Genomic DNA, 23,713 nt, shown 5'->3' with positions numbered 1-23,713 from the left:
GAAGATCATGTCACGCTGGGCAAGCTGTCAGTTTGCCCATTGGAGGAGGAGATGGGCGAAAGTGAGCAGAGGATAAAAGGGGATTCTGCCAAGAACGCTGTTCTTGATTGGGGACGGGCCGGGGGAGACAGAAGTTTGGATTACTTCAAGATATGCCTTGTTTCACTGCTCCTTGTTCCTGAGAAGGGTGTGGCTGGATCCAACCAAAGATCTATCAAGTTCAGTGTCCTGCTTCTCACAGTGGCCCAACCAGATATCATCAGAAGGCTGAAAGCAGGACACAACCTACCTCCCACCCACCCTCCCTGCTGCAGCTCCTCAGTAAGTGGCTGTCCAAGGTATACTGAAGGCTCCACTCCATTAGAGGAAGCTGCTGAATCCGACGATTGGTCCATCTCCCTTGGAGTTGTCTACACTGGCTGGCAGCAGCTCTCCAAGGTTTCAAGCAGCCGTCTTCCCCCACCCTGCCTGGAGATGCTGCCAGGAACTGAACCTGGGACCTTCTGCATACAAAGAAGATGCTCTTCCAGGGAGCTACGGACCCACTTCCTTGGGCAACAGCCACTTCCAAGACATTCATACTTCTACCCATTGTTCTTATTGCCAGGAATTTATCATGTGGCGGCTGCTTTTCTACACCCTCTCCTTGGAAGCAGGTGCTGAGGGCAGCAAGGTTTCTTTTAGAACCGTATCGCCTCCCTGTGTACATCACCGGTTCGGCCTGCGGTTCGTAGCTGCAACAGAGGAGAGATGCATCCTTGGGGAGGGAAATGAAGTGGGACCCCAGCCTCTCTCACTATACACCTGGCCTGTTTCTCCATCCCTTCATCTCGCCACTTTTCTCTTTCTAGTGAAGGCTTTTCCTCTCCCCACAGCCTGCTATTATATCCTGCAGATTACCCTCTTCCTCTGGGTTTGCAGCGATCATCCTCTCAAACAGTGGGGGGACCGCAGATTGAGCGGGCTTGATAGGAGATCATACAGCAGCCACAAAAGGAATCTAATTCCTTTATGGGCTCAACATCTCAAAGCCGTTCCCGTTGAGAGTCGATTCTCGCTCCACCCCACTGCGTGCGGCGCTCCTAACTGGCACAACCTCAACCTCTGTGCTCCCCCACCCCACAAGAGACTCTTGCATTTAGAATCCTCATTTCTAATTGGTTGTCTACTTATCTTCGGGGGTTTTTTAAGCCTACTCTCCAGTAGGCTTAAGATATCACCTGGCGTTCTGTGTGTCCCCTGCTATCAACTTCACAATGCTTGGACTGATATGAACCAACTTTGGATCACCTTAAAGGGGTAGTCTGTGATGCCACCCAGCCTGATTCAAGATGGCGCGCACCTGAATGTTTGAGGAGCAAGTGGGCTAACTTGTGGACCATCTAACCGATTTGAACCACATTTGGTACAGGTGTAGTGAGTGACAGACACACAGGGACACCTCGATGGTGTAGTTTGTAAGGATGTAATCCACCTCAGTCCAAGATGGCAAGTGCGTGAATGTTTGAGGTGCAACTTGTGGACCACCTAACCATTCTGAACCAAATTTAATCCAGTTGCAGGGATAGTGAAAGGAATAGGCAGATTAGTTCTTACTAAAACAACTTGTTTTAAATTGCTGAGACACTAGAATGCCACATTTTGAGAAACCCTCAAAAGAGTGGAGTCAATATTTGCACAAGGCAAAAAGGAAATCAGCTCACTTTTCTAGTAAAAGAAATGCAAGCATACATCAGGTATTTTGCGGAAGGAAGGAAGACTAGTTATACCCCATGAAATCGACTGTGTGTCCCAGGCAAGCACAAGGCTCAGAATCCACAAGCCTCCTACTTCTAAGAACCGATGCCAAGCAAGTATACCCCTCAGTAGCCAGGTCTTCTTGCAACACTCGGCAGAGAAGTGTATTAGAAATAAGACCCGGGAGTTGATGCATCATTGGTTCAGCCAATCAGGTAGTTCTTACATTTTCTAATTTAGAGAGAGGAGTGGAAAACCACAACCACAACATTTAGGTTTGGTCTCAGGTGCTTAACTTTCCTCTGCAATCTGCTGAAGGTCCTTTTGGCACAGGAACGTACCTAAACTGGAGAATGAATCTGTCCCAGTCAGTGAGGCAGCTGCCAATTCAGAAGTGCAGGCGCTCTCCGTGACAGCCCCCAAGGCCATGGCCAACCTAACAGCCAGAGAAGCCAAGAAGTAGTGGTGCTCCGTCCCTGCGCATGCCCTCCTCACTGCACCCCTGGTCCAAGGGCATCAGAACAAGGGTGTGTGATGCCTTCTGGTAATCGAGCAGGAACGGCTTCTAGGGACCAGCCTTAATGGACAGAAGCGGCCATTTCTGAGCTATTTATGTACAGGGACCACTTCCCTAATTAAAGCCAGCCTTGAAAGACAGGCACGCATCCGATAGCAGATTCTCCCCCGGGTAATCTTGTCTGGATTACCTCCCCCCGCTCCTCTCCACCTTTATTGCATTATGGACAGTGCTCCAGCAAATGCCTGGAAAACAGCCGGTTATCCAGAATGCCCTCTCTTACACAAAGGGCACAGCATGAGTGCTTTTCCAAACACAACACTGTACAAGCCCCAGCCTTGGCCCTTCAGTTCAAGGCCCATGAAAAATGTTAAGGATGAAGATGGCTCCCTGTCCCCAGAGGGCTCGCAATCTAAAAAGAAACATGAGAGTCACCAAGCAACAGTCACTGGAGGGATGCTGTGCTAGGGACGGATAGGGCCAGTTGCTCTCCCTCTGCTAAATAAAGAGAATCTCCACATTAAAAAGGTGCCTCTCTGCCCAGTTAGCAGGGGGTTTACAAAGCAGCCAGCGACATCATGGAAGGGGGTATTGCTGGATCCCACAGCAAGCAAGCAAAATGAGAGTCATATACACTCTTTCTTTTCTCCAATACTCTCGCACAAAAGTGCCTGTTCTTGTTTGCAGGCACCTGCAGTTCTCACAAGAGGCCAGCAGAAGGAGCTCTGCTATGCCACTAGGTTTGCCCCCGGCCCCCACAGCCCTAGAGGGTGCAAGCAAGCACCACTCCTGCCTCTGCTAACAAAAGGGCACCATGATTAAATCTGAAAAAGCTATGCTGCCACCTATGTGGCCACCTAATGGCGCAGCAGGGAAACAGCTTGCCTTGGGAGCAAGAGGTTGCTGGTTCGAATCCCCGCTGGTATGTTGCCCAGACTATGGGAAACACCTCTATCGGGCAGCAGCATTATAGGGAGATGCTGAAAGGCATCATCTCAGACTGTGTGGGAGAAGGCAATGGCCAGGAGTCAACACTGACTCAACGGCACAACTGGGGGCTTGATCTCACTTTCTTTTAATCCGACAGTTCTGCAGAATGTGTGCCTACTGCAAAAAAGCAAGACATTACTGGAACATAGGAAGCTGCTTTATACCGACTCAGAGCATTGGTCTATCTAGCTCAGGATTGTCTTCACAGACTGGCAGCGGCTTCTCCAAGGTTGCAGGCAGGAGTCTCTCTCAGCCCTATCTTGGAGATGCTCCCAGGGAGGGAACTTGGAACCTTCTACATGCAAGCAGGCAGGTGCTGTCCCCATCCTGTAAGGGGAATATCTTACAGTGCTCACATGCAGTCTCCCATTCAAATGCAAGCCAGGGTGGACCCTGCTTAGCAAATGGGACGATTCATGCTTCCTACCACAAGACCAGACCTTCTCCCATATAAATGGGAATGTTTGGCGTCCTGGCTAGCTCATCAGGAAGCAGGTTACTTTTACTATTCCCAGACTAATGTCTCAACATTTCTCTCTCTGCTTTTTTATCCTCTGCCTCTTCTGAATATTCTGTACTCAATAACACACAGGAACAAGTTTTGGTCTATGGAAGTGCTCTGTGTTAACATGGAAAATGCTGAAGTTCAAGCCAGCTGCATTTCCACATTCCATGATGTTGTATTTATTAAATGGTTATATTTGTAAACATACAACCTTGGAACACTGCATCAAATAAGGCCAAAATACTTGAAAGGAGACTGCTCACGATCCACACAACTCTTTGCACACGATCAGTTAAGAGAGAAATAAGAATGCTAAGGATAGCCTGACTGCAAGAAACCAAATGCAAAAAAGATTCTGCAGAAGAAAGCAAAACTGTACCCAAGAAGTCTCCATAACGTAACCCCTTTCCCATCACGACACAGTGGTGGTTGCTTTCAGACTCTGGAATTCCAAACACAATTTACCCGAGACATCAAAACTCAATTTCGAAAATGGCATTAACTCCCAAGTGCAAACGATGATCAAACGAGAGGGCACAGGATCGCCTCGCGCTTCGGCTAAATGCAGCGTTTTCTCCCGTGTCTGAGAGCAGCAAGTAGAGCAGTAATCATAAAGCTATCCTTGCTCAAATATACTCATTCGCTTACCATATTATTACTCTGAAAATCATACTGCAAATTGCTAGGTCTAGGTTTAAGGGCGGGGGGGGGGGGGAGAAGAAGGCAGTAGTAATAATTGCAAGAAACAGCATGATACTAGGCCAACATGATGAGTCCCTGGGTTACCACCATGGAATATTAACATAAAGAGAGACCGGAGGGGTCCACCTGAAAGATCATCTAGTCCGGCATCCCATTTCTCACAGTGGACAGCCAGACGCCTCTAGGAAGCCCCTTTCCAGATGCTGCATAATCAGTCTATGGAATTCTGTGCCCTGGGATATGGTGATGGCCACTAGCTTAGATGACTTTAAAAGGGGCCTAGACAAATTCACAGAGGATAGGTCTATCAATGGCTACCAGTCAGGTGGCTATAGGCCACCTCCAGCCTCAGGGGCAAGATGCCTATGAATACCAGTTGCAGGGGAGGAACAGCATGAAAAAGGGGATGCCCTCACCTCTTGCCTGTGGGCTTCTCAGGGACATCTGATGGGCCACTGTGTGAAACAGGATGCTGGACTAGATAGGCTTCCTTGGGCCTGATCCAGCAGGGCTGCTATGTTCTAAGCCAGGGCTGCTCACGTTTGGCCCTCCTGCAGATGTTGGCCTACAATTCCCATAATTGCTGGTTATTGCCACTGTGGCTGGGGATTATGGGAGCTGTAGTTCAAAAACGCCAATGAGAAATAAGGAGAAACCCACCCACCCCGCCCAATAGTATCTCAGAAAGCTACTACATTGTGGGCAAAGGTCAAGACCTTCTCATTCCATCCAGGGGGCAGATTCTTGTCAAATCTGTCCTCTATTGGCTGGATGTGGAGACCACCAAGTTGGGATCACCGATGGTTAACAAGGAAAAACTCACCCAACAGGGCACAATTTGCACCTTTGAAGCTTCCAGGTTCACCTCCCTCTAAAGAAGCCCCAGTAGCACAGCTGGGGAGGGAGCGGTATTCACACATTACGTTCAACACTTGTATGATGGGGGCGTAGCATACACAGCTACCGATCTACGCCCAGGTACAGCAATTCACAGCGTATGCTGAACACAGGGACAGCAGTAGACTTCTTAGCTGCACCAAGCATTTGACGGGCCTATCTCCAGCCTTACTTTCAAAATGAACACAGGTGCAGCCGTTCACACAAATCCATGTACCAGTGCACCTAGGTTTGTACACTTTTACAATGTAATGTCTGAATAGGGCTAGGGTCTCTGCCCGAGCTCAGGAAGTGGCTAGCCATCAGGGTAAACGAGCTAGGCTAGGCGGAATCAAGAGAAGGTAGTTTCATATTCCTGCATGTGATGGTTGTGTTGCCTTTTGCCATGGAAGTGATCAGGGTCGGAGGTCCTCAAATTTGAGTCCCTAGAAGTTGTTGTCTACAATTCCCACTATCATGGCCAAGCCTGTGGCCATCGTGGCTGGAGATGAGGGGAATTGTAGTCCAACAATATCTGGGGACCCAAACATAAGAACCCCTGGATTCGGTAAAAGAGCACAACTCTGATGTCCAGTTCAGACATCACATTGCAATGGGAACACCCTGTAGGATTGGGCCCTCCTGTCACGAACCCCCACCTGACAGGGAAGAGTCCCAAGATGAAGGGGTCATGACCGCTGAGCTGGAACACAGGGGCTCTTGAGGTGAAGCGGTTGTGACCCCTAAGCCAGACTGACTGAGAGGACTCACACGACGAGGCAAGGTCCGAGGGGCCCTCACTCCCACAAGTGGAAATGCCAGCACTGGATGACCCCCAACACACCCTTGCCCGTGTCCTCCGAGTTGGAGGATGAACCCGAAGCACCCCAATCCCCACCAGCAGCCATTCAGCTACGCCACAGCCAGTGTTTATACGAAATACGGCGGCGCCCATTTAAGACATTCCAGGCTCAGGCGCGGGCTGCAGTGCCAGCTCTGTATTTAAGGCCTCGGTTTGCCTCCGTCATTTGCTGAAGCAACTCCATTGTGGGCACGGGGTACCTCGATTCGGCTTCAGCCACGCCTGCCCCTCCCAGACTCATCTCTGGCTCCTGACTTCCTGCTTGTCTGACTTCGCCTTGCCTGCTCCCACAGTGTGCTTCCTGCCACACTTGACCCACCCAGATATACACCTCCCATCACTCCTCTTGTGGGCAGATGAAGTCCTCTCTCTCCGTTTGTTCCTACCCGAGTCTGGAGATGTCATCTGAAGCATTCAAATTGGCTAGCGCTCTCCAAGGATTGTCTCTAGCCCATGTTTTGAAAACACCATTGGAAGTGAGCTTTCAAGCCATGGTTTAGCACAGCTCAGATGATCCAAACCTACCATGGTTTGCTAAAGGAATGGCAAGCCAGTACAACCCCTCTGCTTCCCCCATTCTCCACTTACCTGCAAAATAATCCTGGCTTCTTACACCACAACTGTGTCATCCTAATCTGGAAGCGGTGGTTCAACTGCATTGAACTCCAGTTTCATATCCTGATCTGTTAAGTCGCAGTTAAACCATAGCTCCCTGGTTGAGACCACAAATAATTTAACAAGCCAAGATTCCTCCATCACAGCTGTATGTCCAAGCTGAGGAGGAACAGAGAGTGGGGAACATATGGGCTTAGAGCACCATGTGCTCCTGATCCAAACCAACCATGGTTATCTTGAATTGTCTGAACCAGGCCAATACCTGGTTAAGGCTAACCATAGTTTGTCCAGTTTGGACCTCATGGCAAACTTGGGTTAGAACAAGTCAGATAAGGGAGGAAAGACCATCACACCCCATGGTGTGTTCCCCAACCAAACCACCACAATTATCGCGCAGCTCCTGAACTAGACCTTAACATGAGAACACACAAGCGTAAACTTTACCGTGGTACATTTAGGCCTCATTGCCCTTCATATCAAGGAGAGCGGGGCTGACATATATGGAGATCTTAATCCTTTTCAGCAGCTGCTGTGACAATTTCAATTATCATTTCCTATACGAAAAGGATATTTCTAATTCTAGCAATTTACATCACCCAAGTGAAACTGAAATTGGCAGCTAACCTAAGCTAAAACCCAGACAGGCATTAGCATACCGCTTTAGTTCAAAATTAAAACATTCTTTTCTTTTAACGCTTGAATTTATTTGGGGGAAATTACAGGGGACATCTGGAGCTTGCCTGCAGAGCGGTGAACTTAAAACGGGGTTTTTGCTGGAGACACCCACTTCCATATTTGCTTTCTAATAATTTCAAATTTGTGGGATTACATCTTGCTTGCTTTTTGCTTCCATTCCTGCTAGGTAGCTAAAGAAAAATCCTTCTGCAAGGCCAAAAATAATGATGAAGGAAACTGTTAACACAAAGACTGTTGCAGTTTCATAGGCAGTTTTATAGGCCCACTTACAAACTTCATCCCCTTCACTCACACACAGAGCTGGTTCACACACACATGTACATCACTAACCCACTCAACTACCAGGAAGTCAGACTCTCCGGGACATGGATCTCCACCTTCATCACCCCATGTTATCTTCAGAACCATCCTGAGAGGTCAATTAGGTTGAGAATAAATGACTGGCCCAGGACTACCATACATCCTCATTTGCCACGGACATGTCCTCATTTCCATGCAAAAGAGAAATGTCGCTGAGGACAGGCAGTCTGTCTGATATTGGCCCTCAGTGTCTGGCAGACTTGGCCCCTTTGAGCCAGCAACCCGATCTACCAATTCCCAGAGACCAGGTGTAAAAAAACAAGCCAGCAGGTAGACCTGGCCACCCCTGGGCAAGCGGCCAGATCTACCCAACGCGTGCAGGAGGCACTCTGTTGCTCCAGCAATCTACTGGACAGTTGCAGTGCTTTCCTTCTCAAGGCCATGGGAGGAGCTGGCCACCCCGTATTCCAGAGACCATTGGCCCGCTCAAGTTGGTAAGCAGACCAGGCCTCTGTCAATCCAGGGGACCCGTCTACTGTGACTGCCCCATTCAAGTCAACTGGTAGACCTGGCCTCGGCACATATTTATTTATCATATTTGTATACCACCCAAAACTTATGTCTCTAGGCAGTTTACAATGAAACAATACAAACAAAACAAAAATGTTACAAACATTTCGATAATGTAAGATTTAAAACAATGTTAAAAACATTGAACAGATGTGTCTTAATTGCCCTTTTAAAGTTGTCAGAGATGGGCGGGGGTGTGTGTGTGTGTGTGTGTATATATATACACACACATATACATATATATAAATAATATATACATACACTTATTTATTTTTACTTTTTAAAGGTGGTGCGAGGACTGTCCTAATTTTTCAAGCTGAAAAATATGGTAGCCCGACTCAAGGTAATCCCATGGTTTTCAGACCTGAGTGAGGATTTGAATGTGGCTCTCCCCTGCCTTCATTATTATAATAATACATTTATATCCTGCTCTTCCTCCAAAGAGCTCAGAGCAGTGTACTTGCTTATTTTTATCCTCACAACAACCCTGTGAGGATTAGGCTGAGAAAGATACATGACTGGCCCAGAGTCACCCAAGTGAGTTTCATGGTTGAATGGGGATTCGAACTCAGGTCTTCCCGGTCCTAGTCCAGTACTCTAACCACTACGCTATGCTGCCCATGCAATGGCCACTACGACACGCTGCCCATTCAAGAGGCCTCCCAACTCAGCTTCCTGAAAGACTTGAGAAACTCACTCAAGTATATCAATTTAACAACAAAGAAAATAAATAAGACTAAGTGAAAACTCACCAGTGAAAAGGAAGAAGATCAGGACCATAATCATGGTGTACCCAAAATACAAAATGGTGCTGGCTGTTCCCGTGATCTGGAGCTTGGAGAAGAAATAATGGATTGCGTAGATGAAGAGATAGACGGCGGTGAAGCTGCTGGTTAAGAACGACCTCCACCACCAGTGATAATCCTGGAATAAAAAATCAAATCAACAGAAAAACAGACAATAAGCAACAGATCACACTTAATTGCTAACAACTGTTGTGCATGTCTCTTCAAAGAACTAATTTTCAATTATTCACTGCATCTGGTCTTATGGTAGCAAGCATGCATTGGCCCCTTAGCTAAGCAGGGTCTGCCCTGTTTTGCATTTGAATGGGAGACTAAGATATGTAAGATATAGTCCCCTTAGGGGATGGGAAGAGAGACACTCTAGGAAGAGCATCTGCCTGCTTGCAGGCAGAAGGTTCGACGTTCTCTCCCTGGCAGCATCTCCAAGATAAGGCTGAGAAGAGATTCCTGCCTGCAACCTTGGAGAAGCCGCTGCCAGTCTGGGTAGACACTACTGAGCTAGATAGACCTATGGTCTGACTCAGCATATGGCAGCCTCTTATGTTCCCATGTTCCTTGTTTATTTGTTACATCTCTGTGTAAACCAGGGTGGCCAGAACCTCAGGGGTATACTCGTGGGTCAAATGGGCCGTAAGCCAGAACTTGGCTTCAAAAAAGCCAGATCTGGCCACCTAGGTGTAAACCACCCTGAGCCATTTTTGGAAAGGCGGTATAGAAATCGAATAAATAAATAAATATATAACACACCACCACTGGGCACGGAAGTTCCATCCAGCTCCCACGACTAATGGCCATTTCTAGCCCTCTTCTCTGCGAATTCGCCTAGCGCCACCAAGCATCGCCTCTGCATTGTCCCCGGGTCTACTGTCACATCCACACATTAGCACAGGAAACTCAAGCACACGACGACGGCCAATGCAACCAGGGGCTGTCCTATTTCTTTTCCCCGGATGCATTCCAGCTGGTATGCAGATGCAGCCGCATCTTGATGGTACACAAGGAAGGCTGATTTGGCACGGAGACGGCAGCCGTCTGTCACGCTGGCAACAGTCAGCTGAAAAATCTCCGTCCCTTCTCCTGCTCCTTAGCACCTTGGACCCCTGCCACCGCGCATAAGAGCTTTCCAGCTGATAACGGCAGGAATCCTGCCTTCCCCGGCATGGCGTCACCTGCTTTCCCATCCAAGGAGCATGTTTCTGTACAGCAGGAAGCCGCGGTGCCGCGAATCCTTCCAACGCCATTGGGCGCCGAAGGACCAGAAACCTGCAGATGTGGCTCAGCCCTCCAGAAGCCACTGGCTGGCAGCTGATCCCGTCCAGCAGCGGCACTAGTCTTGGCGAGGCAAGGACGTGTCTGCTTACCTCGGCACAGAGATGAAAATAGCACAGCAAGACGGTCGCCTCTGAGCACGTGATCAGGAGAATGATGAAGACCAGGAACAAGAAGCCAAACATGTAATACATTTGGTGGGACCTGGAATGACACACACACACACACTTAGGTCAACCTACAGATAGCTGTGGAGTTGACTTCTCCCCAGTTCTCAAGTTGCCATAATGAAAATGACAAGGGTTAAGGGTGGTACAGTGCAGGAAGGGTTCTGGTCTCTTGTTTTGTTACATTTGGTGCTCAGCAGTTAGGACATCATATGTCAAACTCAGAAATCTTTGATTCTCAAACTTTGTTAAGTTCTGCTCATTTTCTACCATTCTTCAACCACTTGCACTGATTTATGACTTTTTTATCCAGTCCTTCCTCCAAAGAGCTAAGAGTGGAATCCCCTTCCCACTGGATTCCACCATTTTATCCTCATGGCTACCCTGAAGTGAGAGAGAGTGAGAGTGAGAGAGTGTGAGAGAGTGTGTGAGAGAGTGTGTGTGTGTGTGAGAGAGAGAGAGAAAATTAACAAGTTAACAAAATTAACTTTTTTAAGAAGGTCAGAACTGAATGTAGAAGTAGACAAACTTGTACACCGATGGATTCTGTTTATTATTTTTTGGAATTGAAAATTTGGTAATGTACTCCCTGCCCCTTTGAGAGGGGGGGCTACCAAACACCCCACCCTGCTGTTCACTGCCTGCCACGTTGGCCCTGAGCCCCCCACTATTGGCCTCTGTGGCCCTGCTAATCGCTACAGCTGCCACAGCTGGCTTACTTCCCCTTTGCAGACTATGGTGGCTGCAGTGGTTAGTGGGGCTACGGTGCTACAGGGCTGTGGCAGGGGGAAATCCAGACACAGCCACTGCCAACGTCACCACACCACGGTTGAGCTACATGTGCAGACAGGGTCTCACTTACCACATCTAAGTATAGAATAGAACTCGGAATCTAAGACCACCCCCATGAAAAGGAGAAGTTAAGCATAGCTTATGCCTATTTACCCACATGAAACAGGACTCTGACTTATAGATGATCCCTCCCAACTCCTAGTATCAAAGAACTTGGGGAAAAACCTAGTCTTGGGTGCAGGAAAATACAGTATTTCTCTCAGCAGCCATGCAGCCTGGCAAGGAGCCAATTCAGAGCACGAAAGCTCCCGACACTCACCAAATGCTGTTCAGAATGAAAAACAGCTGGATGAAAATACACCCAAAGGGCAAGATGCCCCCCATGATGATGCCAGGCAGGGGTTTTGTGAAGAAAGACTGCTCCGGGATTTGCCGTGGGATCTGGTTGGTACGTACTGGGTGCTCGATGGACTGTGGAGAGAAATTAACATCATTAAGGCAAGGCATGAAAAAAGCTGCAAAGGGTTGCCGAGTGCAGAAACAGATCATTCTCGTCATGTTAGGGGGATAACTGTTAAAGCTTATGGAATCGAACCTCTTTCTCTACAAGATCCCCATTGCTCGTTGATATCATCAGGAGGGGTCAGTCTCTGGGTGCCACAAGTTCATCTGGTGGCGACCTGGGGTCGGGCCTTCACTGTTGTCACCCCTAGGTTGTGGAATGCACTCCCCGTCGATATAAGAGGATTGTCTTCCTTGGAGGTCTTCAGGAGACCCTTCAAGACCCATCTTTTTTAGCTTGGCTTTTAACGATATCTCGTTTTAATTGTAATTTTAAGCTGCTTTTAATTGATTGTTGATTTTGTCATGTATTCTTGATTTTCCTGTAAAGTGCCCTGAGCCACGTGGCAGGGCGATATATACATCAAATAAATAAAGTAAAATCATGACATAGGTTTTGACATTCTGCTTCAGGAGAAAGTTCTGAGTGTTCAGCTTTTAAAATAACTTTTAATTTGGAACTTTTTTTAAAAAAAATTATCTTTAAATGTGGTTTTATCCTGGTTTTAACTTGATTAATTTAAATGTGGTTAATTTTATTAGTCTTATTTTACATTATAATGTTGTCAGCCGTCCTGAGCTCTAGTGTACTGGAGGGGTGGGGTATAAATATTTTAAATACATAAAATAAAATAAATAAAAAGGTTTGCCAGAGCAGGACCCAAAATGTTGGAACCCATGCAATCCTGGAATTTACAAAATGCGACAGTTCATGCTTTTAAACACTGCTAATGCTATCTTCTTGTATTTCCTCATTCTCCCTTTGCAATTTAGATATTATGTGCAAGACCCAACTTCAAAAGTCTAGAAGCCCGGTTGGAATTCTGGAGTGGAACTAGGAGGATGCCAGAAGCCCAGAACAACCGCAGGACAGAACTAAGGGAACGTGCCCATCCCTAACATTTCTGAAGAACCTTCTATGATCTCCATGATCGTTCCAAGTTCAGAAAAGGAATTAGTCAATTAAGCTATAGCCCCTAGTACTCTTAAAAGGCAGAGTAAGTCTACTAGGGGGAGGGCCTTTTTGGAGGTAGCACTCCGTTTCTAGAATAGTTTCCCCAGTGAGGTTCGGCTGGCTTCATCACTTTGTTCTATTAGAGGCCAGGTAACGACCTTTCTGTTCACTCAGGCCTTTTAAATTTAAAATTTGATTTTGAAAGTTGGTTTTCAAATGGATTATAAAAAGGGTTTTTAAATTGCTTTGTATTGTATTTTGTACCTCCTTCCCCACCCCACCCTTTTTTTGGTCTGTTATGATTTGATGTGTTATGTGTTTTTATTTGGTGTTTGCAATTTTTTTGGAGCCAGGGACAATGGGAGTTGTAATTCAACCACAGCTAGAGCGCCAAGGCGGCCCACCCCTGGTCTATACTGCGATTTTGAACTTACCTTCTCCTTGAATCCGAAGTATGCTCCAATAAAGGTTAGTGGGACAGATATTCCAAACCACATGGCCAGGATAGCAACCAGAGTGCCAAAGGGGATTGCAGCAGATGATCCTTTCACCCAGAGGATAAGGTTCATAATGAAGAAGTCAGCAAAGACAATCCTGGGGGAACAGAAGATGGCAAACATCAAGCCACTCCAGTTCACAACTGGGGACCACATCTGGCTCCCAAACAACTTTTGATGCCGCCTGTGAGATCTTGGAAGAACCCTAGCCGCGTCCATGCTTCCTAATGCTACTTCTCAACTTTGCGCCTCCAAGTGGATAGAGAGGAATATTTCTCACTCATCTCTCAGGTTTTATTGTTTTAAATGGTGTTTGTTCTTGTATTATACTTGTTCTGCACCGCCCAGTTCCTTTGGATGGGGCAGTTTAGAAATGTAACAAATAATAATGATGATAAATGACAACGACACTAGAGTCAGGGGTCATTGCATGAAACTGACTGCCAAGAAATTTAGGACCAGCAAAAGGAAGTACTTTTTCACAAATCGCATAAGGGTCTATCAAGAGGAGAACTGGTCTTGTGGTAGCAAGCATGATTGGTCACCTCAGCTAAGCAGGGTCTGCCCTGGTTACATATGAATGGGAGACTAGAAGTGTGAGCACTGTCAGATATTCCCCTTAGGGGATGGAGTCGCTCTGGGAAGAGCAGAAGGTTCCAAGTTCCCTCCCTGGTAATTCCAAGAGAGGGCTGAGAGAGATGCCTGCCTGCAACCCTGGAGAAGCCGCTGCCAATCTGTGTAGACAATAATAAGCAAGATAGACCAATGTTCTGTATAAGGCAGCTTCCTAGGTTCCTCTAGCACTGAGCAGTCTTATAGCACTCACATGAGGTCTACAATCCAACTACAAATCAAGGCAGACCCTACTTAGCAAAGGGGATAATTAACTTGGCAAACAGGCACCTTTTAATGTGGTGATTCTCTTTATTTAGCAGGGGGAGAATAACTGGCCCTATCCACCCCCAGCACAGTACCTCCAGTGACTGCTGCTGGCATCTATCTTATGTTTCTTTTTAGATTGTGAGCCCTTCAGGGACAAGGACCCATCTTATTTATTTATTATTTCTCTGTGTCAACTGCCCTGAGCCATTTTTGGAAGGGCAGTATAGAAATCGAATGAATAATAATAATGATGAAAGGAGGCACCCAGACCAAGATCTTGTCCTCAGCTCCCGTTTTATTAACATTCTGTAATTTGCTTCTTTTAATATTGTAAACCACTTTGGGTGCCTTTGTCAAGGCAGAAAGGCAGTATAAAGAATGTAGCAAATAAATAAATAAATAGACAGACAGACAGACAAACAAACAAAAAACCAAACAAACAAACAATACTGGCCACTGTGGCTGGGGGTTATGGGAGTTGTAGTTCAAACACAGCTGGTGGGGGGACCTAAGTTGAACAGGCCTGGTCTACACTGACTGGCAGTAGCTCTCAAAGGTTACAGGCAGGAGTCTCTCTCAGCCCTACCTGGAAATGCTGCCAGGAATTGAATTTGGGGCCTTCTGCATAGAAAAGCAGATGCTCTTCCACTGAGCTATGGCCCCATACCCTAAATGCAGGCCTCCCCAACCTGCGGCCCTCCAGATGTTGCTGAACTACAACTCCCAGCATTCCCAGCCACAATTGTGGCTAGGGGTGCTGGGAGTTGTAGTCCAGCAACATCTGGAGGGCTGCAGGTTGGGGAAGCCTAAGGGGAATATCTCACAGGGCTCACATATAGTCTCCCATCCAAAGGGATCCTTCTTAACCAAGGAGACAATTCATGCTCACTATCGCTCTCCTCCAGCCCGGAGGAGCTTCTACACACAGATGCCCCTGAATGCACCCTGCCCTCCAAAGAAATAACAATTTCCCTGTAAGAGTCGATCATTACTACATTTCTATACTGCCCTATCCGGAGGCTCTGGGCAGTGTGCCTGGCACTTGAAACCACCACCATCCAATGAACAGAAGGAGCGTCAGCTGCATCTCATTCGGGCCCAGGAAGGGTCAATGCCACGCTCAGTAGCCTGGGACTCATTTCCACACGCCTGCTTCGTGCCAAGTTTACCATGCTCTCAGAAGCAGCTCTGCCCTGTGCGGCGCTGAACCCCGAGTGAAAAGGCAGCCAACTCGATTAAAGCCCTTTGATAGATGCCTTCTCTCAGCCAAAAATATTCTAGGGAGGCTGATCAGGGTTACAAACGCCGCCTAATCTCCAGCCTGATTAACATCCTGTAAACCTATAATAGTCATGTACGATGGCACATTTTTAAGAATTAGCTGAAAGCTCTGTCCAAGAACGCGAAGCAAATCTCCCCTTTAGTCCTCCAAAGGGAAAGAAGAACAGGGGGAAAAATCTACCCGTCTACAAATCCTCACAATCAATCCACAGAGTACGTAATTGCCTCGGGCTGTTTATGGCATTATGCAAACTTGCTGAACTAGCATAGCATAATCAAGACATCTGTTCTTATTTTGTGCTTTTCCCCCCGTGCCCCTCCCCATTCCCGGCAATCAGGCCGCTTCTGTGAAACAGAATTTCAAGACTGGAATTTAAGCTACCAGCACGATACTTTGCCATTTGGGGATTCTACCAAGATAGCACCAAAATGAGGAGGAAACACGGGGCACGTTTCTGGCCAAGACTTAAAAGTTTGTGTCACCCTAACAAAAATTGGTGGCCGTTTCCCTCCTCGGCCCCTCTAATTTTAGTCTATTCAGGCGCATCAACAATTGCAGATTTTTGCTTTTCAGTTTCGAAACTGGAAGGCCAGGTGCAAACACAGCGCCACTGCAGTTGGTGGTGAAAAAAATGCTCCCCCAAGAGCAGCAAGGAACACTGCCAACTTGCAAGCGGAGGGGGCGGAGAAGAGAACAGGAAGGCCGCTTTAGCTGTGGTTTGCAAACTGACTTTGAACCATGGTATCACACCCTGGCTTGCAGCCAATTTTCCAACCACGGTTTAGGAATCCAGGGGCAATGCTAAACCGTGGTTTGCTTTTCCTGAACCATGGTCAAGAATTGCCACAGAGCCAGTGCCTTCTCTTTCACATTCTGCCACCCGGTTCTCCAGGGTTCGTGGACATGTTCAGCCATCCCCTCCTTTCTGGCGAGGGCATGAACAGGAGAACCTGGGGTCTTTGTCCTAGGAGTGCATCCTCCAATACTGAACATCAGTAACCTGACGCAAGCAAAGTTGAGAGGACGTGGTGAAAGAATGGTGCATTGGCACTTACCTGAAGGGTCATTCTCCTCAGTGTTAGGGAGTGTATCCTCCGAGTGACAGGTTGATCCTCGTCGACACTCCCACACTGACGGAGAAAGCCCTTTTCGCATGTTATGTTCAACACTTGCACCATCTGTGTACAGTGAACACGGGTACAGTGGCATGCACAGATACAGGTTTGTATGCACATGTACAGTTACTCATGTTATGTTGAACACAGGTACAGCAGTACACTTCCTAACTGTACCCTGCATTTCAGGAGACACCCAGGTTTCTAAACGTACACAGGTACAGTCACGCACACAAACACACGTACGAATCCACAACATCTGAGCGCAGATATAACATAATGCTATGCTACTATGGGAAAACCCCATGTTAAAGAGGAGGTACTGGTACCCGCAGGGGTACCTGAAGTGCTCTTGGGAGTACTCGGAGCCCTCTTGCTGTTTCACACGGCAGCCATATACCCAGGCAGGGGATAAAGGTAAAGTGTGCTGTCAAGTCGGTGTTGACTCCTGGCGCTCACAGAGCCCTGTGGTTGTCTTGGGTAGAATACAGGAGGGGTTGACCATGGCCTCCTCCCGTGCAGTCTGAGATGATGATGCCTTTTAGCATCTTCCTGTATCGCTGCTGCCCGATATAGGTGTTTCCCGTAGTCTGGGAAACAAACCAGCAGGGATTTGACCTCTGGCTTGCTAGTCAAGTCATTAAGCAGCGGGTATCTCTCAAAATTTCTATAGGATGCCCGAGCTGAACGTTTGCAAAAGCAGGGGTACAATTTTTTCTTTTTCTTTTTAATGTTGGCAATCCCCATTCTGAATCACAGTTCAGAACTATGTTAGTTCAGAATTCCCAAAGGGCAATATGTAAATAGAAAGTGATCTTGGGGGAAAACAAAAAACGGAAGGAGTAGATGCTGTTACATCCGTCGTAGTCCAGCTCACAACCACGTGTACACAAGAACACAGACATTGCAACTGGAGAAGATTGCAACTAGAGTGCTGATCCTGACAAGCAAGCAATGCCTCTGTGCATGTTAACCAACGTTGCAAGGCGACGATGCAGAAAACGGGCATTTTTGGCAAGTTGGGCGGTGGGGGGGGGAGAGCATACTCACCCAGGGCATAGCAGAGCTGTCAGCAGCACATTTGTCTTCCACTTTTCACCTCTAAATGCTGAGATATAAGCGGGGTGGGGGTGGGGGAGAATAGCCGTTAGTACATTTAACGTGTTTCCATCAGGTGGAAGGCGAAACCTAGTCTGGATCATCTTGAGTGTGAGTGCAAGCACCATAAATCACTTTGAATCTACCCTACACGTGCAAAGTGAACAGAAGCCCCAGATAACCCCAAAGCATGCTTGGTAACACTCCTCTGCCAAAATTCAAACTGCGCCGACACCCTGTTCAGTATCACTGATCTGGAAGCAAGACTGATGGGACGGAGGATACGCATCTTCTCCATGGCAGCATCCAGGATATGGAACTACCTGCCACAGGACGATTAGCACTGCCTCCTCCTTAAGGGTCTTTTTGAAGATTGTTTAGAAAATCCTTTGGGCTGACCCCTGTATGATGATGATTTTCTTTCTCCCTTCCTCAGGCTTTGTAGTCTAGGGGGTTCCCAGATGGACTACACCTCCAATCACCCCGGGCACAATAGAGGCTGGGGGTGATGGGAGTTGTAGTTCAGCAACATATGGGAAGCCAAGAATTCATTCATTCATCGTATTTTTATACCACCCGATATGTACATCTCTATGCATGGTAGAAAATTAAAAATATTTAGAAGTTGCAAATTAAAACACACGACACAATAAAAATAGAATAAAATAATTAAAACAAGTTTTTAAAATGATTAAAATTGAAAATAGAATTAGAATGGAAACCCCTGGACTAATGTGTCATTTTTCTCCTGAGGCTTTTAATTGAATTGTTACCTTTATGCTAAAAGCTACCTTCAGTGCTTGGAAGAAAGGAAAGTCAGAGGCTTCAAAACAATTAGCATGACAACGATGAAGAAGAAGAAGGAACTTGCACTTACTTTTGTACATTCGAGCAGAGACGTAGCCTGCAGGAGTCCCCAGCAACACCCAGAGCACAACCGCACAGGTCATTAAGGCGCCTCTGTTGGCCGGCGAAAGGAACCCGAGACAAGCCAGGACTAAAAGCAAAAGCATTCACCAACAGAATGTTACTCAAGTCCAAACAGGCATAGGAACACAGGAAGCTGCCATATACTGAATCAGACCCTTGGTCCATCTAGCTCAGTATTGTCTACACAGACTGGCAGCAGCTTCTCCAAGGCTACAGGCAGGAGTCTCTCCCAGCCATATCTTGGAGATAGCGGGGAGGGAACTTGGAACCCATCAGGAAGGGAACTTGGAACCTTCTGCATGCAAGCATACAGCTGCTCATCCCAGAGTGGACCCACCCCTTAAGAGGAATATCTTGCACTGCTCACACCTGCAGTCTCCCATTCAAATGCAAACTAGAACAAACCAACATACGAACAGCCCTGCTGGATGAGGCCTAAGGCTCATCTAGTCCAGCATCCTGTTCCCCACAGTGGCCCACCAGATGCCGCTGGAAGTGTACAGGCAAGAGCTGAGAGCATGCCCCCTCTCCTGCTGTTGCTCCCCTACAATTGGTATTCATCAGCATCGTGCCTCTGAGGCTGGAGGTGGCCTATAGCCACCAGACAAGTAGCCATTGATAGACCTGCCCTCCATGAATTTGTCTGAGCCCTTTAAAGCCATCCAAACTAACGGCCGGTAGGGCAGACCCTGCTTAGCAAAGAGGACAATTCATGCTTGCTAAGACCAGCCTTCCTCCCTTAAGGCAGGTTCCTATGTTCCAGCTTAAAGCACTTGGCTTATTAGCCGTGACAAGTAAACAGAGCCTCTACATTCAGATGCAGTCTACCTCAGCGTACTAGCTACCAAGGACACACCATTGTGCCCTGGTGCTTGGCATCCGACCGGGCAACTGGGAGAAGATGCAGGATACTGGATTAGATTCACCTTTGGCATGATCCAACAAGGCTCTTCTCCAGTTCTTCTTTAGGCTGCACACACCCTGCATAAATAATTACCCTCCCAGGCGATCGAGTGCTACTTACACAAGGTAATGAATGTCATTATGAAAATCTGCGTCCCCTGGCCCAAGAAGACAGAGAGCAGCATGCCTTTCCTGGGAGGCCTGAACACATCTCCGTGGACGAGCTTCCAGCCGAATTCCTCCTGGGCATCTTCCTGCAATCACAGCTTTATTAGACATACATCATGCAACAGTGAATTAGTACAAGCCAGACGTGAAATTCACTTTCCCGGCCTGATTATCTTTCCGTTTTTGTTTCTGAAGGGGGCTAATTGCATCAGCTTCGTTACTCGCCGATTTTACAACTCCCTAATGGACTGCAGGGCGGGGGTGGAGGATGCAGATTTATTAAGAAACGCTTATCTCAAGAAGGAGAAACAAATATTAACATACTTAAGAGTGCCGCGATGTTAACCGATATCAGACAAAAGATCACGTTCAATTTGAGCGCTATCACAAGCACTTACCTGCCTTTGTCTTCGAGTACTAAACAAACCAGCCTCAAATTTGGCATTAAAAAGAAAATATTGCATCCCAAATCAAGGACCACATTCCTTCAGGTGTCATCATGTACAAGGTAGGTTATTTTGCCAAGCTAACCCCTGCTAACTTGGCAAAGAGGCACCTTTTAACATGGTGATTCTCTTTACTTAGCAGGGGGAGAGTAACTGGCCCTATCTGTCCCCAGCACAGCATCCCTCCAGTGACTGTTGCTGGTGTCTATCTTGTGTTTCTTTTTAGATTGTGAGCCCTTTGGGGACAGGGAGCCATCTTATTTATTTATTATTTTTCTGTGTAAACCGCCCTGAGCCATTTTTGGAAGGGCAGCATAGAAATCGAATACATAAAATAAATAAGGCAGCAAACGAAATATATCAATAAATGCAAAATGGTTTTTAAAAATATCCCATTGTGCCTAGTTATTTTTATTTATTTTTACATTTATATCCTGTTCTTAGGAACATAGGAAGCTGCCATATACCGAATCAGACAATTGGTCCATCTAGCTCGTTATTGTCTACCCAGACTGGCAGTGGCTTTTCCAAGGTAGGAGTCTTTCCCAGCCCTATCTGGAGATGCCAGGGAGGGAACTTGGAACCTTCTGCTCTTCCCAGAGCAGCCCCATCCCCTGAGGGGAAGATCTTACTGTGCTCACATGCAGTCTCCCTTTCGAATGCAAACTGGGGTGCATCCTGCTTAGCAAAGGAGCCAAGTCATGCTTGCTACCACTAGACCAGCTCTCATTCTCCTCCAAGGAGCAGAAAGCAGTGTACAAGTTGATGTTAATCCTCACAACCACCCTGTGAGGTAGGTTAGGCTGAGAGATACATGACTGGCCATGAGTCAGCCAGTGAGTTGCATGGCTGAGTGGGGATTTGAACCCAGATCTGCCCAGTCCTAGTGCAACACTCGAACCACTGCACCAACCACGGCACCACAGCCTGCCAGCTGTTTTTGACCAACAGCTCTCACCATCCCTCGTCACAGTGGCCAGTAGCCGGGGGGGGTGATGGGAGTTTTAGTCCAAAGACAGCTAGAGGGATGCAGCTGGACACCCCTGCACAACACCATGCTGGCTCCCCGGTTATCTGCCTAGCCAACTCCTAGGAAGTCGGAGCCAACACTTCTGTAAGGGCTGAGTAGAACGCTTGGGGCTCCCCAATTTGTTTATTCTTAGTGATGCATCTGGGGAAGTTTGCGGCACTAAATTCCCCAGGCAAAGTGACAGTGGAGCACAATTATTTCCCCTAAAAACCTGGCAAATAAGTTACAGTACCAGCAACACCCCTGGCTTGAAAGCTTAATAAAGATTAGTTGATGGAGGGGGTGGGGAAATATATATATGAGAGAGAGGGGGGGAGAGAGAGAGAGAGAGAGAGAGAAATCAAATTACCTAAGCAAACCACCAAAGCCGAGCTCTTGATTTGTTTAAGACGAAGCAAGGCACTCCTCACTTCGGGGAAGCAGGATTTTTCTAAGCCCATTCATTACTTCCCCACGCCAGCTGATGAAGTCTGTATTTTGCAGACTTTTGTTTTAATTAGCTGAGTAAACACGGCCTAGATGGGTAAAGTTTGAACAGCGCTTCACTCAGGCAGCCGCCGGGAGCTGCTCGTCATGCAGACCACCTGTAGCTTCGGCAGCCGGGCCCGAGTGGGAAAGGGAAGACAAAGCCAACGCCTGTCCTTGGGGAGAAGAGGTCCCAAAGCACGAGCCAGGCCTTCCCCGGAAGACACAGAAAAGGGCTGCGGCTGTGGGGGGAAGCACAAGCCCTTCGCGGCTTCCTCTCAGGCCAGTCTCGTCTGTACAGCCTGATGAGTTATTTTCTTCCATTGCTATATCGCAATGCCCAAAGCAGGAATATATAGTTCTTTTTTTGAAAAATCGATGGGTTAAAAAAAAAAAACAAAAACGATTAATACAGCAGACCTCTGGGGAGATCTTTGCTAAGCAGGTTCCACCCTGGTTGCATATCCAAACCCTGAGAATCATTTATATCCCGCTTTTCAGCCAAAGCGGTTTGCAAAGAAAATAAGTAGGTAGGTAGACAGATAAGAGAGATAAGAGAGATAGGGCTCCCTGTTCCCAAAAGGCACACAATATAAAAAAAGAAACATAAGGGAGACACCAGCAACAGCCACTGGAGGGATCCTGTGCTGGGGACGAATAGGGCCAGTTGCTCTCTGCCTGCTCAATGAAGAGAATTGCCACTTTTAAAAAGAGGCCTCTTTGCCATAAGAATGGGAGACTACTTGGGTGAGCACTGTCAGGTACTCTCCTTAGGGGATGGGGCAGCTCTGAGAAGAGCATCCACATGCTTGCATGCACAAGGTTCCCTGGCAGCATCTCCAAGATAGGGCTGAGAGAGATTCCTGCCTGCAACCCTGGAGAAGCCGCTGCCGATCTGTGTCGACAATACTGAGCTAGATGGACCAAGGGTCTGACTCTGTATATGGCAGCTTCCTTTGTTCCTATGAACTACGGACACGATACACAATAGCAGTTTGAATCATCGCTGGAGGGAGCTTGATGGAGTTGCTATAACAAGAAGCAAAGCACCCACCTTTTCCTTTCCAGTTCTGAAACAGATGCAGCTGCACTGGAGGTTTTTGTAGCAACCCAAGTGCCAAGATTACTACACTAGCCTCCGCTATTCACAGACTTGCTCTAGATTCCCCTAACTGAGCAAACAGGCACCTTTTAAGATTGTGATTCTCTCGATTTAGCAGGGGGAGAGCAACTGGCCCTCTCCATCCCCAGCACAACATCCCTCCAGTGGCTGTTGCTGGTGTCTATCTCATGTTTCTTTTTAAGACTGTGCCACCCTTTGGGGACAGGGGGCCTATCTATACCTTATCTACAAAATTCGCTAAGACATGCCCATGGCTAATCCCATGTGTGGAAGCTCTTGCGAGATTTCACGAGTGAGGGGAGGGGGAGAGGAAGGCAAAAGGCCAGCGGAAGGAAGTGGTGCCACCGGCCGCCCAGAAAAAGCATGTATGGCTGTGTGCCCCCTACTTTAGGGTCCTTAAAGGAGCTCCGGCTAACTTACCGAGGAATCAATTTGATTGTATCTCGCAATATCTTTATGCAGGGTCCTGAGGAGGATCATGGCCACCATTCCAGACAAGAAGAGAACAATCACCAGGGAGTTCATTATACTGCAGAGAAAGAAGATTGTTAAGGTTTCAGTAACAGAGGCCCTTTGCAGTTCTCGTGGCATCATCATACAGCTGGCGTCAACAAGCAGAACCACAGGCCTCATGAACAGGAATGGACATCAAGCAGTCAAAAGCGTAGCACTGCTGATAGGACTGGAACTTCCAGAATTTAGTTTCCACTGCAGAGAGCAAAACGAGGCAGCACCATGACATTCCGGCACAGAAAGACGTCCGTGTTTTAGGATGGGCCAACAGAGCGGCACCGTTTTCCGTCATCCTGCAGATGTTGGACCACAACTCCTATCATCCCTATTAGCAACCGTGG

General features: G+C 47.4%; 1 protein-coding gene across 2 annotated transcripts in view; it reads right to left on the bottom strand.

Moving 5' to 3' along the window:
* The window catches only part of LOC128335385 (transmembrane 9 superfamily member 2-like), a 48,453-nt gene that overhangs the window by 2,111 nt on the left and 22,629 nt on the right, over positions 1-23,713 (bottom strand). For both annotated transcript variants that reach the window (XM_053273496.1, XM_053273494.1), the window contains exons 9-16: positions 23,280-23,388; positions 19,749-19,881; positions 18,672-18,791; positions 17,747-17,804; positions 13,355-13,514; positions 11,724-11,875; positions 10,538-10,649; positions 9,123-9,294 (exon numbers count right to left, since the gene is read on the bottom strand). In XM_053273496.1, the coding sequence (XP_053129471.1) occupies positions 9,123-9,294; positions 10,538-10,649; positions 11,724-11,875; positions 13,355-13,514; positions 17,747-17,804; positions 18,672-18,791; positions 19,749-19,881; positions 23,280-23,388 (1,016 nt within the window). The remainder of the gene's footprint in view (positions 1-9,122; positions 9,295-10,537; positions 10,650-11,723; positions 11,876-13,354; positions 13,515-17,746; positions 17,805-18,671; positions 18,792-19,748; positions 19,882-23,279; positions 23,389-23,713) is intronic.

The sequence above is a fragment of the Hemicordylus capensis genome, chromosome 11, assembly GCF_027244095.1.
Source record: "Hemicordylus capensis ecotype Gifberg chromosome 11, rHemCap1.1.pri, whole genome shotgun sequence".
Taxonomy (NCBI): domain Eukaryota; kingdom Metazoa; phylum Chordata; class Lepidosauria; order Squamata; family Cordylidae; genus Hemicordylus; species Hemicordylus capensis.
The sequence above is the reverse complement of the archived record's forward strand: the minus strand, read 5'-3'. Positions and strand labels throughout refer to the sequence as shown.